This window comes from Rutilus rutilus (assembly GCF_951802725.1).
Source record: "Rutilus rutilus genome assembly, chromosome: 18".
Taxonomy (NCBI): domain Eukaryota; kingdom Metazoa; phylum Chordata; class Actinopteri; order Cypriniformes; family Leuciscidae; genus Rutilus; species Rutilus rutilus.
The window spans coordinates 27,442,323-27,456,500 of NC_140231.1; the positions used below are offsets into that span (position 1 = coordinate 27,442,323).

Consider the following 14,178-nt stretch of genomic DNA (forward strand, 5'->3'; position numbering starts at 1 on the left):
TCATTCTGACGGCAGAAAATAATCCAACAGTTTGGTTCTCTGGTCTGACTTCTTTTATGCTGGCTGGTTTTGTGCAACCTATTCTTTATCTGCACCGCACTAGAAAACTCTCCTGCCTCTGTTCATCATAAAATCTGAAATTGTTATAATTTACTTACTTAAGTTACTAAATCTACTTATTGTTTCTGGGTTAATCTTGGCATGTCTGTTTTCTTCAGCTGTCCGCTAGAATTAACACAAATGGCAACACTAAACATTGTTATTTCTCTGTAATTCATTTTCGCATTCGTAATGTTTAAACGGCCTTTGCAGTGTGAAGTGGCGCAAGACATGTTTTGTGACTGTCATTCAGTTTTTTATTTAGAGAGATGCAGCACCACTTTAATTGTACTTTAATTATTCTATTTATTTATACAAAGGTTTAGTTCATTCTGAGTGTACTTGTCCGATATAATTTATATAAATGGTTGCTACCAGCCTGTCATTTATTTTATTTTTCCCAGAAAAACACACAGGAGTAAAAATTGTGATACAGTCAGTTTACAAGAGAATTTACATGAATGTATACTGGTAAAATTAGGCATATTTCTCATTAAGCTTTCAGGTTAATATGTATGTTTTAGGTGGTCACTATATAAAATTATGGCCATTTTATCAGATATTTAATGTAAATAAAAGGCGTGACAAAACTCTATGCAAAAGTGAAAAGATGTTCATGGTGATGTGAAACATAAATAATAAATTTGCTAAATCTTCTTCTTGACTTATTTTTGTTTCTGATGAACTTGAGCCTTTTGGAATCTGTGGATGTAAGATTACGAGGGCACATTTTAAAAAAAGCAAAAAAAGAATGATGTGCACGGATAGTTCATTTATAATAAACACTGTAACATTCCATAAAAAAAATAAGAATTGTTCATTTTAATTTCATGGTGACTTTAATGTTGTTTTTGGTTGCCACCGTCACTGTGGTTTGTGCATTAAAAGGTAAAGTCTTTGCTCGTCCATATAAAACTATTTAACACGTTCATGGGCATGATTATTAGAAATTGTCCTTACTGTTTTTAATAAACACTTTGAATATTTGTTTTCCGTGGGGCCTTCTCAGTAAGAATGATTTACTAAGTGACCATCTATATTGCATGTGGGATGGGCTGGTTTTGTCGATGACTCAGTATCACCTTTCCCTTATGGAGGCTTTCCATTTAGAATGTTGTATTAAACTTGACATCCTATCATAACACAGATGATTAAAGAGTTTTTTCTCTCTCCTTTTTAAATGCGTGGTATTAAAATTTGCATATTTTTTGTTGTTGGAGTGGCAGGTGTGCTGGCAGTTTCAGAAATAGGCTATAGATAATTTCTTTAAAAATGTATGGACCATTTGATTTTCCTTCTGTACACATATATATACAGTATATATATAAATCATCGTAGTGGAGAAGTGGAGTGTCATCAGAGTTCTTCATTCTCAATCTCTCTGTTTGTGAGCTTGGTATCTGTCTGAATAGTTTGGTCTTTGTTCCGTCAATGTGGTTTACATGTCTCTCAAGATTTTAAATGTTCTTAGTAGGACTCTCCTCCACTGGTCGCCCTCTGTTTCAGTGTCTGATCTGTGTTGAGCTTTACCTGGCAGTGGTTAATCCTGTAACCTGAAGTACAAACCTCTCAGATATAGAGTGATCTGCAGCATTGTGGTCTAGATAATTATTCTTGCAAAAGTCCATCTTTTAGGAGGAGGTCGAGTCAGGAGGAGTCAGCAGAGAAGAATACCACGGTGGAACTTGCGGTGGGAGGAGCCATGGCGGAGTCCTAAAAGTCTTGGCAGAGCCTGGACATCGACCGACGGCGGTGGAGTGGGACGAGCAAAGCCGCAAGGACGACATCCCAGGGCGATATAGCAGGCCTGGAGGGTCGAGGTGGCGATGCCGGCTTGAGTGACCAAGGTGGAGGAGGCGGCTTGGCAGAACGGGCCGACACTCGAAGGAGCGAGGACCATGGTGGAACCGCAGGGAAGGAGGATCCCGGTGAAGCTGGAGCGGTGGAGGGTTGAGGTGCAGCCGGAGGCCTGGAAGTCCGCACCAAAACCGGGTAGACAGGTTGAGGTGGAGAACTGGGCCTAGAGGCCTGAGGTGTAGCCAGGCCAGGGGATCCACATCACAGTGTTGTGCTGGTGTTGAATGAGCCTGAGGTGGAGCCAAGGAGCTGGCGGTGATCAACGGCGAAGGCAGAGTTGAGGAGCCATGAGACACAGTTTGTCTGGGGAATGATAGTGGTGACAATAGGGTGGGCAGGATATTGGGTAGGCAAGGCAAGGCAAGGCAAGTTTATTTATATAGCACATTTCATACACAATGGCAATTCAAAGTGCTTTACATAGAAGAAATTAAAATAATTAAAAGAAATAAGAATAATTAAAACAGTTTAGAAAAATAAAAACTAAAATACAGTACAGTACAGTACAAACAGTCGGACGAACAGCGGCACAGTGCTCATTCAGTAAATGCATAGCTAAACAGAAGTGTTTTGAGTCTGGATTTGAAAGTGACTACTGTAGGAGCATGTCTGATCTCCTCTGGAAGCTGGTTCCAGCTGCGGCTGGCATAATAGCTAAAAGCAGACTCGCCATGCTTAGAGTGAACCCTTGGTATTTCTAGCTGATATGATCCTAATGATCTGAGTGATCTGTTGGGTTTATATTCAGTGAGCATATCTGCAATGTATTGAGGTCCTAGGCCATTGAATGATTTATATATCAGTAATAATACTTTAAAATCAATCCTAAATTTAACTGGGAGCCAGTGTAAAGACCTGAGGACTGGTGTGATATGTTCATATTTTCTGGTTCTGCTCAGAATCCTGGCGGCAGCGTTCTGTATGAGCTGCAACTGTCTTATGGTCTTTTTGGGAAGGCCAGTGAGGAGTCCGTTACAATAATCCACCCTGCTGGTGATGAAAGCATGAACAAGTTTCTCTAGGTCTTGCCTGGAAACAAAGCATCTAATTCTTGCAATATTTTTCAGATGATAGTATGCTGATTTAGTTATTGCTTTGACATGACTACTGAAACTAAGGTCTGACTCTAGTGTCACACCAAGATTCCTGACTTGATTTTTGGTTGTTTGACCCCTAGAGTGAAGGTATGCGTTCACCTTGAGAACTTCATCTTTGTTTCCAAAAGCAATGACTTCAGTTTTGTCTTTGTTTAACTGAAGAAAGTTTTGACACATCCAACTGTTGACTTCATCAATGCATTGGCACAGGGAGTCAATGGGGCTGTAATCGTTAGGCGATAGGGCTAAGTAAATCTGTGTGTCGTCTGCATAGCTGTGGTAAGCAATTTGGTTCTTTCTCATTATTTGGCTCAGTGGGAGCATATACAGGTTGAACAGGAGTGGCGCAAGAATTGAGCCTTGAGGAACTCCGCATGTCATGGATGTCCATTCAGACTTATGGTCTCCTATACTCACATAATAACCTCTCCCATCTAAGTATGACCTGAACCATTTTAGGACTATCCCAGAAAGCCCCACCCAGTTTTCCAGCCTGTCCAGAAGTATGTTATGATCGACAGTGTCAAATGCAGCACTGAGGTCGAGTAGTACCAGCACCGATAATTTGCCTGAATCAGTATTTAAGCGAATATCGTTTATTATCTTTATGAGCGCTGTCTCTGTGCTGTGGTGCGGTCGGAAACCAGATTGAAAATTGTCAAAGTATCCATTCGTGCATAAGAATTTGTCCAGCTGATTGAAGACAACTTTTTCAATGATCTTGCCTATGAAAGGAAGATTTGAGATCGGTCTATAGTTGCTTAATATGGTCTTATCCAGATTGTTCTTTTTCAGGAGGGGCTTGACAACTGCAGTTTTCAGGGAGTTTGGAAAACTCCCAGAGAGAAGTGAAGCATTTACCATTTCTAGAAGATCTGCTTCTAAACTGTTTAACACACTTTTGAAAAAAGATGTGGGAAGTGTGTCAAGAGCACAGGTTGATGTTTTAAGGTGCTGTACGGTTTCTTCCAAAATTTTGCCATCAATTTCTTTGAAGTCAGACATAGTAGCTATTTTCTCAGGTGGTTTGATCTGTCTGACCCCAGAGCAACTCAAGGATGTGCTGATCACCTTTCTGATATTATTGATTTTCTCAGAGAAGAAAGAAGCAAACTCACTGCACTTGCTGTCTGAGAGCATTTCACTGGGAATCTGGCTTGGGGGGTTTGTCAGTCTCTCTACAGTAGCAAAAAGAGTGCGCGTGTTGTTTAAATTACTGTTTATAATATTTGAGAAGAAAGTCTGTCTAGCTTTGCCCAGTTCCATACTGAAAGCATGGATGCTGTCTTTGTAGATGTTATAATGGACTACAAGTTTTGTCTTCCGCCACATGCGCTCTACTTTTCTGCATTGTCTTTTCATATTTTGCACTGCTGTTGAGTTTCTCCAAGGTGCTTTTTGTCTGCCACTCTTCTTCCTGACTTTAACAGGAGCAATATCATCAAATACACTTTTAACTTTTGAGTTAAAAGAATCTAGGAGAAAATCAACAGAGTCTGCAGATATGCTTGGTGTTAAGGATATAGCCTTCATAAATAGCACACTAGTGTTCTCATTTAAGCATCTCTTCTTGACAGACACAGATCTAGCTTCAATGGCAGGAGAGATCAATATATCAAAGAAAATACAGAAATGATCAGACAGTGCTACATCCTTAATAACAATCGATGAAATGTTTAGACCCTTACTGATAAGTAAATCTAGAGTGTGTCCACGATTGTGTGTGGGTCCATGTATATGCTGAGTCAGATCAAAAGTTTTTAAAACACTTTTGATTTCTTTTGCCATATTGTTCTCTGCTCTATCTATATGGATGTTAAAATCTCCAGCAATGGCAAAACAGTCAAACTCTGAGGTAATTGTTGAAAACAGTTCTGTAAAGTCCTCAGCAAAGGCTGGAGAGTATTTTGGAGGCCTGTAAATAATGATAAGTAAAATGCGTGGAGCACCTTTTAACACAATACCCAGATATTCGAAAGACAAGTAATTCCCAAATGATATTTGCTTACATTGATAGATATCTTTAAAAAGAGCAGCTAGACCCCCACCTTTCTTAACAGCTCTGCAGACACTCATAAAAGTAAAGTTAGGAGGGGCTGTTTCATTGAGGATTGTTGCACTGTAGCTGTCTTCTAGCCAGGTTTCATTCAGAAGCATAAAGTCCAGGTTGTTTGTGGTTATTAAGTCGTTGACTAGAAGTGATTTATTTTTAAGTGAGCGGATGTTAAAGAGTGCTAACTTAACAGACTTACTTTTCCCCACAGCAATATTAGTTTGACGTGTAATAGGCACCAGATTAGTTAGGTTTGCTGTACGGCTATTGAAGGCCTTAGACTTTCTATCTTGTAATAGAACAGCAATAGAGAAAGATACAGGCACACTGGGTTCCCGTTTGTTCTGTAAACATTTGAGAAAGTTACTGGGGAGGTAGGATCGGTTCATCCATGATACAGAGTGTAGTTGGCTGGAGTGGGACGAGCTCCGTGGTGAAATTGATGAACCAGCGCTCCTCGACTGGCTCATCTGAGAACTGTCTCACCGGACCTGACTCCTCGCTGGATCTGGCGATCGGCTCCAGCGTCGGGACGGGTGCGGCGACATACTATGGTTTTGGGGTGGACTCTGTGGCTGGCTCCAACTCCGGACATGGAGGGGGCTCAAGCTCGTAGCCCGTGGAGGGCGCTGGTTCAGGCTCAGACTCAGACTCCGTCATCACTGGATCCGTTGCGGGAGGTCTCTCTGTCTTTCCTGGACACCCCAGGCTGAGACAAAGGGCCCTATCTTACACTCAGCGCAATGCAGCGCCAAGCGCAATGCAAGTGTTTTTGCTAGTTTCAGTCCGACGCAGTTATCATTTTCACGTCCTGAGCCACGTTGTTTAAATAGCAAATGCATTTGCACCCATTTGTGTGCCCATGGGCGTGCTGGTCTGAAAACGAGGTGTGTTCTGGCGCATTGTTGGCACTTTGCTATTTTGAGGCAACAGAAATGGACTGCGCCATTGACCAACTGAAACCTGGTCTAAAGTCAATGGCGCAATATTTTTTTTGTTATTTAAAGTTAATAAACGCGCTGTTAGTAATGTGCGCCTATAGGCGGGTCCACAACGCGTGTACACTCTGCTTATTAAACACACAGGGACGCACGTACAGCAGCACACAAACATGCCAAATATTTAAAATAAAAGGATTACAATGTAAAAGATTATTATTGTATTATTGTGGTGGAATCCGGCTTGTCCTGTAGATGATCTGCTTGCGTACTTTTACCTCTCGCAAGAGCAGTTCCATTTGCGCTCTGGAGACGGCTTTGGTCTTTCCACTATCAAATTCCGTCATGTAAATAGCGAATCTGCCATGGCGCGAGTGCAACTGCCATTTTGGGAATTGGAGATGAGACTCTGATTGGTTTATTGCACGTTATGCCCAAAACACACCCATTACTCATTAAGAGAATAGGAACAACCCTTTTAGACCGTGCGCATGACACGCCAATCATTTTTCCTGTCCTTAAACTAGCAAAAGTGGATTCGGAAAAGACCTAACTGCACTTGCGCTTTAGACCATGTGCTTAGATTGTCAAAATAGGGCCCTTTAGGTCTTTAATTCAAATTAATTTTAATAGTGTAGTCTATTCGATTGGCATTTGGTAAAACGTATAAAAATATAAAGCATATTTCACGATGGAATTAAATTCTCACTTCTCGGATAGCTTGTTCAGTAAATCAGTTTTCGAAATTTAAGCCACACAGGATCACGAGGTAAATGGTACAAATTAACTACTTACTAAGTGACTGAATGCACCTTTCGGCCTCGTAGAACAGTAGGATACGTCCTAAAGGGGTCGGGTTGCTCACTTTCAAAAGAACTTCAAGAAACGTTTCCTTCCAGCAGTTTAAAAAAAATGCAGTTTGTTATTCGCCTATATACAGTGTTGCTATTGATGACAGGGGATATTTGGAAATATCAGACAGCTATGGTGCGAGTGACCAAACAGTTTTCCAGGGAGCCATGTAATAAAATGTTCTAAATGTTTTTTTTTAATTATGGAAGTTTGTTTTCGCCACAGAATAATAATAAAAAAGTTTACATCTCATTACATGAGATATGAGTTTATATCTCACAATTCTGACTTAAAAATAAATACACACACATGCTCAATTTTCCCATGTGCTTAATCTCTTCACAGTCTGAAAGAAATGATGGATACTTGCTGTTATCATCTTAACTGCAGATAAGGAATAATTATTTCAATGTGGTGTATAAATTGTGCCTTGGTGAACAATTGGGTGAACAAACCCAATAAGTTATATATTTTGAACCTTTGTTACTTTAAACATTTGCATATCTAGTGTTTTATGTGATGTCTAAAAGATGAAGTCTTGCACGTATATTCTTATTACAGCTGTGAAGTCAGTCTATAAAACAGCAGAGATGAATGTACTAGAGATCAGAAGTCCAGCGAGACCAGAAATTCACTCATCAGGTGATAAACTTCTCTTTTTGATTTGATTTCTTGCTTTTATGGTAAAACAGATTATAACAAGAAGCATTGTCACTGTGTTGATTTGTTTTTTAGGAAAAATTGAACAAGTAAATAGAAACTGGGCTCTTTTTATTTTATTGAAAAGAAGAAATCACTTCAGTAGAAATACAATAGAAGGAGAGATTTTGCCAGTTAACATAGGCTGATGAAGATACAAAATAACCTAAAATACTACTGAATGTATAGAACCATTTTGAAGTCATTTAATGTTGGTTTGCTCTGGTTATTTCAGTTTTAATTTAATATGAATTATTTATTATTTAATTGCCTGCATGTACACTTCTTTCTTTCGATTGATCACAGCTACATAATGTTTTGTGAGCTGAGAGGAGAAGACAAACACAGAGGCGATGAATAACTCTACAGTGAACTTCACCACTCCTGAAATATCTACAAACACCACAACTCATTCCATTGGGCTTGTAGAAATGTTGAACATTTGTGTCTACAGCATCAGTTTCCTGGTTGGTCTTCCTACACACTCCTATATTATATGGCTCATCATCACAGGATCAGGAAGTGGAGTTGCATCAGAGTTCTTCATCCTCAATCTCTCTATTTCTGAGGCTGGTTTCTATGTGAATTGTTTGACCTTTGTACTGGCAGAGTGGTTTTCATTTATAGTACAGTTTAAACTATTTTTAACAGGACTAATCGCTACTGGTCGTCCTCTGTTTCAGTGTCTGATGTGTGTTGAGCGTTACCTGGCAGTGGTTCATCCTGTAACCTTTCTGAGGTACAAACCTCTCAGATATAGAGTGATCTGCTGCACTGCGGCCTGGATAATTATTCTTGGCTCCTGTTTGTGCTGCATGTATATAATCCCACACAACACTGTACATTTGTGGTTCTTCTCGCTGCAGTTCCTCCTCTTCTTCTTCATCCAGTTGTTTTGTCTTGTGGCTGTTCTCAGAGCTCTGAAGCAGTCAGGACCAGGAGAGAGAAGGAGAGAGAGAAAGGTGGAAAATGACATCAAGAAAAGAACATTTTATCTAATTCTAATAACTACTGTGAGCATGGTTATCACATATGTCCCATATAGTATTGCAGGAGTTTTTTCCATTGCCACAGAAAAGCTTAATCCTGCATGTTGGGTCCCTGGTTTGGTATGTTATGTGCTGTCTGGTTTTGTTCAGCCTGTTCTTTATCTTCACCGCACTGGAAAACTCTCCTGCCCATGTCTCTTATAAAACCTGCTAATTAAATATATTACAAAATTAAGTTACTCAGATATGACTTTGAACTTTTATTATTGCTTGGGAAAATTGTAAATCACCTGTGTGTCCTTGTAGTTGAGTCTTTCCCGTCTGAATTAAGCAGGGTTTTTGTTATGTCATTTTATTTCTTATGTATTTACAGTTTTGGGACTCTCTGTCATTCACTGTTTATTCAGTGACTTATAGCTGTACTTTTGATTGTTCTAGTCAGATTTATTCTGTTTATTCTGATTGTGTTTAACAGATTTATGAGTGGTTACTATTAGCTAATGGTTTGTTTTACCAATAAAAAAATAAGACAATTAATCAATGGCCCAGTGTCACCTTTTCCATAATGAGGATTGTCACAGAGATTACATTTACATTTATTCATTCAGCAGACGCTTTTATCCAAAGCGACTTATAAACGAGAACAATAGAAGCAGTTAAACTAACAGTAGGAAAACAATATGCAAGTGCTATGACCCTTTTCAGTTTAGTCTAACGCAGTACGTTAATTATTATTATTATTATATATATTTTTTAATAGAATATAATAGAAGAGAAAGTGTTAGTATTATACATCAAACTTAGTATACATCAGTAGTATACATCAAACTTAACGTCCTGCCATGACATTGTGTTTTTTTTTGTCACAGTTTTTAAATGCTCACTGGCACCTGCTTGCTAGTGTCATGTGTATAAAGATTGAATCTTTGACTCTTCACTGATTTTATCTGTGCACAGCATCTTCAAAGATGATTACTGAAGTTACACAATTTTCTGCATGGATGTAAATAATGTTTTGCACATTGTCAAGTTAACATATTAGAAGTGCACTGCATTTTTTTACTTTTTATTTTACTTTAAATATTTGCATATTCAAATTTATGCATGACGAACAACATGGCGAGTATGTTCAGATTACATTCAAACACACATTCATACTATATAGAACGTATTTTTTTAGCGGTTGTGGAGTTATTACTTATTCAAAATAAGTACAAGAAAATATGCGATTTCAGACACAGCCTCTGTTTTCTTAACAAGCTTGTTCACATTACTAGACAAATATGTGGAAACAGATTGCCTTATATTCCTTAAGCATGTTTTACTTAAAGTTGTAAGTTGTTAATACAAAGACATACAAAAGAGTGTTGGGACAACAAATTTGTATTTATTAAACTGTAAATACTGTTAAAATACTTTGTGTATCTAAAATGTAGAAGTTTTCACGATTAATGCCGTTCCAAATTATCCTACATCCTATCCAGGACATATGGATAATCCCGCGGTAACTAAAGAGCCTATCCTTTAGTCGTGCTTTTAAGAGTTAGGCGATCAGTCTCTACAAATTCGTATTCTATTATAAAGATAATAAATTATAAAGATAATAGATTTCCCCTTCGTAGTATAAGTCTACCTTTGTAGGTACTCTTCAACCTTGTTCGCTATACAACAATACCCTGTCATAAGCTGCCTCTTTGGCTAGGCTTTTTAATCAATCAAATCTCACAGTCATTATTCTTATATCAGAAATAATGCTCTCCCTCTTGTAGTTTTCCTCCAGCTAGGACCTTCCTGATCCAGGTGGAAGAAGGTGACACGTACTCAAAAATCCAAGGTCCAGTCAGATGATTGTAATAAATGTTTAACAATATTTATTAAAAGAATCAAAATGAAAAGAATACTTGTTACAGATTATAATAAGAGTACTAAACTAACAGAGTAATATTAGCTAGGCTTAAAGCTTCTTGCATCCGAAAACTGCTGGCGTTCCGGACTGGAGATTGCAAGGAAGAGCGAGTGAGTCCTGTCCAGGTCTCTTCTCTTATAGTCCGAATTGAGGTGTCTTCATCATTTCTTTACTGTACAGCACATGACTGCTTATTTCAATATCACATGTACAACTGCTGATCCCAGCAAGTGTAGTCCTGCTATTTTCTATACAAACATGACTCTGTCCAGTCAGTGGCTTGCTCTCCGAAGATACAATAGTTCCTTTGTATTTGTGGACAATGACCCTTGTCACTGCTCTCTCATGTGACTTGAGAAAGGCAGAGATGGAAAACACACTCTTTATTCACAACAATATTTTAGATGGTCACATGTTTTAGTAAACCAGAAAGTTCGTCTGTGGCATCCTTAGTGACAGGCTTCCTATTGTGACCCTTTCTGCGTTGACGTCGAGTTTGAGGTGTGGGTAAAGCGAATGAAATGCCGCTCTCAGGTGGAGCCTCGTGACTCCGCAGCACAAAAATTGAGCAGAAAAAAAATTAAAAAAATAAGACCAAATAACATCAACTTAACTAGCTTATAGACATAATCACTGCAATACAGTTATACCCTTTAAATAAAGTAACATGCAGCATATTATCAATGATTCATGCTTCTCCTGGACTGAGAGAAGCATGAAGCACATCGCCGTTGTTGAGATTCATATGCTGATTCTTGATGTCTGTGTGTGTCTAAATATAGGTGTTAAAATGTTTTGTGATCAATGTTTTTTTTTATTTCATTTTTTTTTTTATATCTGATTACCACAGCAGTGCACTTATACAGATAACAGCTTGACATAAGCACTTAAGCCGCCGGCCGCTAATAGCTAAAAAATGGCACTTTTGACAGATATTATGTCCGTTTCTATCCAGTTATTTAGAAAGGATGTGTATTGTACATGTGACTGTGAGATGATTCTGAGAGAGAGAGAGAGAGTCTGGTGCAGAGTTTGGCTCCAACCTTGATCAATCTTAATGAAGTTTCATTTAAGAATGTTCAGGAGGAGCACGTTCACAGCATCCCTCCAAAACCCCTTATCTGATTTCATGGATGTGTAAACTCGTGAAACTGCCTATAACTTTCTAGTAATCCGAATGAGCTTTATTATCTTGTTCAGCTGTATTTTAGGACTGGAGCTCAAGGAAAGTTCATCTCAAGGGCCAGAGTTGAGAATCTGGTGGGACTATTATTTCATGGTTGTGTATAAATTGTGAACAATTTAAAACACAATAAGGCACATATTTTAACCTTTAATTTGTAATTAAATATTTGCATATCTGATGTTTTATGCGACGTGTAGCAGATGAAGTCATGCAAATATATGCTTGTAACAGCTGTGAAGTCAGTCTATAAAACACAGCACAGAGATTTATACACATCCAGAGAGACTGAACATTCACTCTTCAGGTGAACAAACTCCTCTTTTTGATTTAAATTCTTCTTTTTCAGTTAATAAGAAGCAGAATTGTCACTGCATTGATTATTATTATAATTTTTTTTTAGGAAATTAGATTGAAGTAAATACAAACAGATCTTTTTTATTTCATTGAAAAGAAGAAAGTTCAGTTGAAATAATAAACAAACATTTTGCCTTTTAATGTAGGCTGATGAACATATGAAATCACCTTAAAAACTACTGATAAAACCATATTTTGAAGTCATTTAATATTGTTTTTTTTTTTATGGCTATTTCTTTTAGTTTAGTTCATTTTAATTTAGTATATATGAATTACCTGGCTCATGTACACTTCTCTTTTTCCATGGATTACAGCACATTATACTGTTATGTGAGCTGAAAGGAGAAGACAAACTCAGAGGAGATGAATAACTATACAATGAACTTCACCACACTTGAAACAACTACAAACTCCACAACTCGTTCCATTGGGCTTGTGGAAATTCTGGAATATTTTGTTTACAGCACCAGTTTCCTGGTTGGTCTTCCTACACAGTCTTATGTTATATGGCTCATCATCACAGGAGCTGGAAGTGGAGTTGCATCAGAGTTCTTCATCCTCAATCTCTCTATTTCTGAGACTGGTTTCTGTGTGAATTGTTTGAGCTTTGTACTCTCAGAGTGGTTTTCATTTATTATGAAGTTCAAACTATTTTTAGTAGGACTAATAACTACTGGTCGTCCTCTGTTTCAGTGTCTGATGTGTGTTGAGCGTTACCTGGCAGTGGTTCATCCTGTAACCTTTCTGAAGTTCAAACCTCTCAGATATAGAGTGATCTGCTGCACTGTGGCCTGGATAATTATTCTTGGCTCCTGTTTGCGCTGCATGTTTACTATAGACCCACACAACACTGTACATATGTGGTTCTTGTCAGTGCAGTTCCTCCTCTTCTTCTTCATCCAGTTGTTTTGTCTTGTGGCTGTTCTCAGAGCTCTGAAGCAGTCAGGACCAGGAAAGAGAGGGAGAGAGAGAGAGGAGGAAAACCACATGAAGAGAAGAGCGTTTCATCTCATTCTAATAACTACTGTGGCCATGGTTATCACATATGTCCCTTATAGTATTGCAGGTTTTTTTACCATTGTCAGAACAAAGCTTAATCCTGCATATTGGCTCCCTGGTTTGGTTTGTTTTGTGCTGTCTGGTTTTGTTCATCCTGTTCTTTATCTTCACCGCACTGAAAAACTCTCCTGCCCCTGTCTCTTATAAGACCTGTAATGTAATACATTATGGAATTAAGTTACTTAACTATATTTTACATAGAACTTTTATTATTGCTTCTGAAATGTTTAAATCACTTTTGTGTCCTTGCAGCATGATTTTCCCTTCTGAATAAAGATTTTATTATGATTTTTATTATGTAACAGAGGTTATAATAAAATGCCACATCAGAACCTCCATGAAGTTTGTCATTGTTCTTTCATACATTATTTCACTGTGGAAATGCATCTTTTTATGGCATATATCTGCCATATATACTACTTCAGATGTGGCTTTTTGCCACATTTGCAGTTTTGGGACTCTCTGTCATTCACTGTTCATCCAGTGACTAATAGCTGTATTTTTGATTGTTCTAGTCATGTTTATTCTGCTTGTGTTGAAGAGATGCATGAGTGGTTACATTCGTTTTTCATAATGAGGATTGTCACAGAGATTACATCAAACCTGACATCCTGCCATAACACAGATTTATATTGTTTGTTTTTCTTTGTCATAGTTTGTGCTCACTATAATATCAGGTGTTGAATGAGTGGCACCATCTGGCCAGTGTCTGGTGCACAAAACAAAGGCCTGGTTTCACAGACAAGGCTTACATTAAACCAGGATTAGGCCATAGTTAACGATGCTCACATCCTAGGGCGTCATATACTGACGCTTTTGACATTTCGTCTACATCAAACGCACATGGCACTCTTTAGCGTCAATATGACACGCACAGAGCTTTGTTCGGTTATGGGTAGGTTTAGGTCTGGGGTAGTATGGAGAGAGAATTGTGTCTTTATTACATGCAAGAAAATAAATGATCTGAGAGAGAAAAAAAAGTTTGAGAGAAAAAGTTATCACACTGATAGCAAAAAAGCATTTTATGAGAGAAAAAAAAAATATTTGAGAGAAAAAGTTTTCATACCAATAGCAAAAAATAATAATATT

General features: G+C 38.2%; 1 protein-coding gene across 1 annotated transcript; it reads left to right on the forward strand.

Annotated features, from left to right (window-relative positions):
- Positions 1-7,948: 7,948 nt before the first annotated feature.
- On the forward strand, positions 7,949-8,788 carry LOC311277411 (chemokine XC receptor 1-like; the record flags this gene model as incomplete). Its single annotated transcript, XM_084387728.1, has 1 exon — positions 7,949-8,788. The coding sequence occupies one exon, from the start codon at positions 7,949-7,951 to the stop codon at positions 8,786-8,788; it is 840 nt and encodes a 279-aa protein (XP_084243854.1).
- Positions 8,789-14,178: the final 5,390 nt, after the last annotated feature.